The 4,878-nt window shown below is 30.8% G+C and overlaps 1 protein-coding gene across 1 annotated transcript; it reads right to left on the reverse strand.

Annotated features, from left to right (window-relative positions):
* Positions 1-2,749: 2,749 nt before the first annotated feature.
* On the reverse strand, positions 2,750-4,669 carry LOC113377919. The gene is made up of 2 exons (XM_026618375.1): positions 4,383-4,669; positions 2,750-3,280 (listed from the first exon to the last, which is right to left on the reverse strand). The coding sequence occupies exons 1-2, from the start codon at positions 4,590-4,592 to the stop codon at positions 3,128-3,130; spliced, it is 363 nt and encodes a 120-aa protein (XP_026474160.1). The 5' UTR covers positions 4,593-4,669; the 3' UTR covers positions 2,750-3,127.
* Positions 4,670-4,878: the final 209 nt, after the last annotated feature.

A 4,878-nucleotide genomic window follows, 5' to 3' on the forward strand; every position in this document is an offset into this window, starting at 1 on the left:
AAAAACATGAGCGCGCTCTAGTGATGCTCGGTTTCAATGCATGGCGTTAATAAATTAGCAAGGACCTAAACCCATAAAGGCACTTCTTCACTTAACGAATGAGCACGAACAAAATGACTTATAAATAATATGCGCGCGGTTCGCTTTCGTTTGCAGTTTTAGCTGCGCATATTATTCGTCATCATCATTCGTGTTCGTTCGGTGGTTGAGGGCACCTAGAGTACTCAAAAGCACCAAAGCTTTAACAAAAACTATTGGTTGTTCGGAAAGTAACTTCGTTTTTATAGACATTTTGCGCGTAATTTTCACAATAAACAATTACTTTAATAAATTATGTATTTGTATTATTTGCAGTTTTTATTGAATATCTTTTGTCATATTTCTGGTATTAGCATAATTCCGAAATCATAAATGTTTTGGTCGTTATTGGCAAAAAACTGATCAAAGTGCTTTTTAACAGGCTGATTTGAGGTAAAGGTTTTAACGCCCAAAATTTTTTTAGTAGCCGGAACAAATAATGGTCCGATGACGACAGGTTTAAAGAATATGATGAGTATGTCATTGGTTCCCATTCAAGCTTCAAAAGCTTCTGGCGATTGAACAAACTTATGTGAGGTATTGCGTCTTCGTCTTGATGCAGGACTATACCTTATTGTGGGTTAATTCTAACCTTTTCTATTGAAGTATATGACATAAGGCATCCGAATTAACCGTTTTGTTATCCTGGTTAAGCTGAAAAATGAACAACTCCGTTGAAATCTAACCAAACGTACTGCATCACCTTATTCTGGCAAATTTCAGTTTTGCACCTGTTTTGAGCAGGTTTGTCTTTGTTTTATGTACAAATGCGTGTATTGTATTCCATTTGAAATTCCTAGTGACAATTCGCTTCAAAACCTGATAATTTTCAAGACTTTTCAGAGGCGAATCGCGGACGCCAGTGCGACACACGTTTCTTTTTATGAAAACCATACATTGAGTTTCGAGGAAAATCCCAGACCTTTTGAGAGGTCATGAACTGGAAAATCGATAATTTTTTACTCAATGAGATCTCATTTATTATTATTTGTTGGTTTGCATCAACTGATGCTTTTCTCGCGTCTTTATTAGCTTCAACCGTACTTTTTGGACTTGATGCATCTTGGACATCAAAATACCAGGAATGAAATTTAGCAAACCAATTTTGGCACTGTCGTACTATCGTATGCATCAATCAATTTAATTTTGACTTAAAAAATTTTTTTACCTTTTCTATAGCAAAAGAGTAAAATATGTCGAAAACGCTGCTTAATTCTTTCCGTATTCTAAGTGGCACCATCCTAAAACTACTGCATGTCAGCGATTAGAATTTTTTACATACAAGCCTAAAATATAAGTTTTCAAATCATATAATAATCATAGGCTTAAGTGTGATGTTAGGTTCAAAAAAATATAATTAAATTCTGTTAAAAAAACGAAGTGACTTTCCGAGCAACCTTATACAACTGTTGCAGTTAATTTAAATGTATCGTCTAATTTATTTAGGCCAGTTGCAAATATGATCAGAATTACATTGAAATACCAATTTGATTTAATCTAAAAAAATATCGAGAATACAATACATACAAATATTTTTTTACCTGGGTGTCACAATACTTTTTAGTATCAACTAATTTTAAAAATAAATTGCTTATAAGTTATATAAATTATATATAGATATAGATATTGTAAGTCTTCTCACCACTTGATATTGTGTAAAATGCTTCATTGAACAGCAAAGACAGCTTTTGGCAGTTTTGTGATTATCAACTCGTTCCAACAATGCATGTGCTTCAATTGTTCAGTTTTTTAATGATGTCAAAAAAAAAAATCCACTAAAAATGTAACTGTAGTTAACATTTATGAATTTCAACTTAATATTGATTGATATTAATATTAACATTTATTAAACGATTTAATTGTATAATATGATTGGTAGCATTGGGCTTGTTTTAACTGTTCCACATCCATTTTGATATGGGCATGTGAGTAATTTCAACATGTTTGCTGTTAATCCATAAGATAAATTAAATTTTAAACCAAATTGTTTTCTTTTTTGTTATTTAAGGCATTGAACAAGTATTTGTGACAAGTGTGAATTTTACAATAGCAGGGTCAGATCAAAATAGATCCCTGAAATAATTAAAAAAAAACTAATTATTGTTCTTATTGCATTTATTGATCACTAATTAATGTGTATTAAGGACAATTATAATATAAATTTGATTAAAACCATTAAGTTGACTTAAAATTCTTAAAAAATAAATAATTTCACAACAATTGTGCTAAAATGATACATAATCCTTCTCTAAAATACTGACCTAATAATTGGAATTTTTTTAAATTACTGATTAAGTTTAATATTAAAATTAATGTCCATACATCACAATCAAACTCGTTCACACAATTTGAATCAATGAAATGTGATACGCATTATAAACTCAATATGAGTCGAAAATTTAAAATTCAATATTTAAAACTAATTGCACTGTTACTAACATAAATAAACAATGATCCATACAAATGCATTTGTTAATTTTATCACAGTACAAAGTGCAATTTGTCAATATCTCAAGTACAGTATGTCAAATCAATTAAGTCAATCACAACAATGAAAAATGAATCTATACGCTATAAATATAATATTTACAATAAACTAAGAACTTTACAACTTAGGGACAAATATAGCCAATTTTAATTATGAAATTAGAAAAAATAAGTGTGACGGCTCTTTTGATTAGACCCTAAGTATAAAATTCTTACTATCACTTAATAAAATTTATGCAAAAGAAACAGTGGAATATTTGACCTCCTTCAGGTCATAAAATGCGATGAATACAAATATCCTATTTAATAGAAGGGAACTACAAAAAGTTACAGATCCAGTCAAAATTTGAAATCCAGTTCAAATTTAGTTCATTTTTCATTAGTTATATATATACTCCTGGCATTAAGGTATATCTACTTTATGTTTTATCTACCAATGGCACTTGAAATAATCCTTGTAATAGATGATTTTGAAGTTCTTCCCTCAATAAACAGGACTGGCAAATTAATTTTAATATCTTTGATGGCCACTTATTACTAATATGTACTAGAAGCAGATATTTCAGTAGACAAATATCTGTTTCAGCTGAGGTTTCAATTCAGGTGGTATAGCATGGGAATCCTGTTGAGGTTTTCCCTTGACAAATCTTTTCCAGCGACCGCCTAAGTTCTTACGGAAGCTACCGCTGCGGCTCAAATTTTGTGACAGGGTGTCCTGAAATAAGAAACAAAAATATTATTAACAATGCCAGGCAAATTTCTATATTTATAACATGAGTACAGATAATGAGATCAAACAGATATCAGCTGATTGACGAACATTGAGAAGTTTTTAGATAACTGGCGTGGTTTTAATATTAGCTAAAGTAAAAATGGTTGGTATAGTGACTAAATCATAGATGTAGTTAAGCGCACGCTTTAGACGATTTGGCAATGTTGCAAAATAAAGCCGTCAACCTGAATACAAGGTGCTATTGTAAATCAACTTTCTAAAAGAAAAAAACTACGGATTCATAATATTTAAAGCAATGACTAAAATCTGCCGTTCGGCTTATTATAATATGATAAAGCAATATTTTGAGTAAATTGAAGAAAAAAAATTGTTATTTATTTACATAAGGCAATTTATTAAAAATTGCAACAAATTAAAAAAAATCAAATAAACATACAATTTTTGCATAGCATTTTTGATAGATTAATATCCTAGTTACCAGCAGATTTTTTTTTTTAATTAAAGTATATGAATAAGCACTCATGATAAGATATGCCGTATGTGAGGCAATGTAATATTACGAAGCATACTAAAAACTTGTGTCCGGTTATATATTTTAATCAAAATATTTTTCGCTAATTACAAAATTATTCGTGATATGACTCTAGTGAATTTAATGGCTTATATAAAAACATTTTTTCAGTTGCTTGTATATTTACAATGCATTGCGAAAGTCGACAAACACTTGTGTATTATGAAATTAATTCAAACATTTCAGTAAAAAAAGGCTTGGCAAAAAGTTGCATATCAAACCTTTTAATAATACACATACTTAATTATAACTAAATATTTTTTTGGATTAGATTTTTTGTTCAAACGTTTATCAATAGCCGGGTGATATCTGTTTATTCTAATTAAACGAAATTTTCGAACAACAAGAGTTAAAAAAACGATCGAGTAGCGAATTTGGAACTTTGACGGACAGAAGCAAAAGTTGTTTTTTAGTCGCAAAATTCAGTATTATGAATATAACACAAACTTTGTGTGAATTTATTAGTATTGTTAAAAAGTGTTACAAATAATGAGATTTTTTTTTGTCATTTACCTGATTGCTGCTGTACAGGAAGGGCTGCGGCGGGTTCGGCGGGAACACCCAGATGGGTTGTTGCCTGTACGCCACTGGCTCAGCAGGTGGTACAACCGCCGTAATTGTCTGGGGCGCCTCTGGATGAACAGAGTTAGAGTGCTCTTCGCGTTTCCTCAGTTTACTGCGAACAACACGTATTGCCATCATTGTACCGTTACTTCCAACCATTTTTGCAATAATTTTAACTATGTCTTATTATATCCCTTTGTGCATATAGGGTTTAAACTGACTAACAAGTATCACTTTTTTTTAAATATCCAAGTATCATACGACACACGTTTTATAACGATTTCATAAATTAAATATCACTGTTTGTTTTTGTACAAAGGCACTTTTTGTCTTCAAGCACACACGAGGCTTTAAACTACCAATGTAATATTTGACTAGAATAATTTTAATTGTTTCAGCGTCCACTGAAGGCTTTAAGCAACTTCGTGCCAAACAGACTCTCTGT

Source organism: Ctenocephalides felis, unplaced genomic scaffold (genome assembly GCF_003426905.1).
Source record: "Ctenocephalides felis isolate EL2017-DRISC unplaced genomic scaffold, ASM342690v1 CF-g0.4_SCAFFOLD_01886, whole genome shotgun sequence".
Taxonomy (NCBI): domain Eukaryota; kingdom Metazoa; phylum Arthropoda; class Insecta; order Siphonaptera; family Pulicidae; genus Ctenocephalides; species Ctenocephalides felis.

What these genes read in the sequence shown, in the direction of transcription:
- LOC113377919 (XM_026618375.1), bottom strand. Translation starts at nt 4,592, where the DNA reads ATGGTTGGAAGTAACGGTACAATGATGGCAATACGTGTTGTTCGCAGT. An exon ending in TCCTGTACAGCAGCAATCAG is followed by an intron (nt 3,281 to 4,382) that starts GTAAATGACAAA and finishes TTCTTATTTCAG; the next exon opens with GACACCCTGTCACAAAATTT.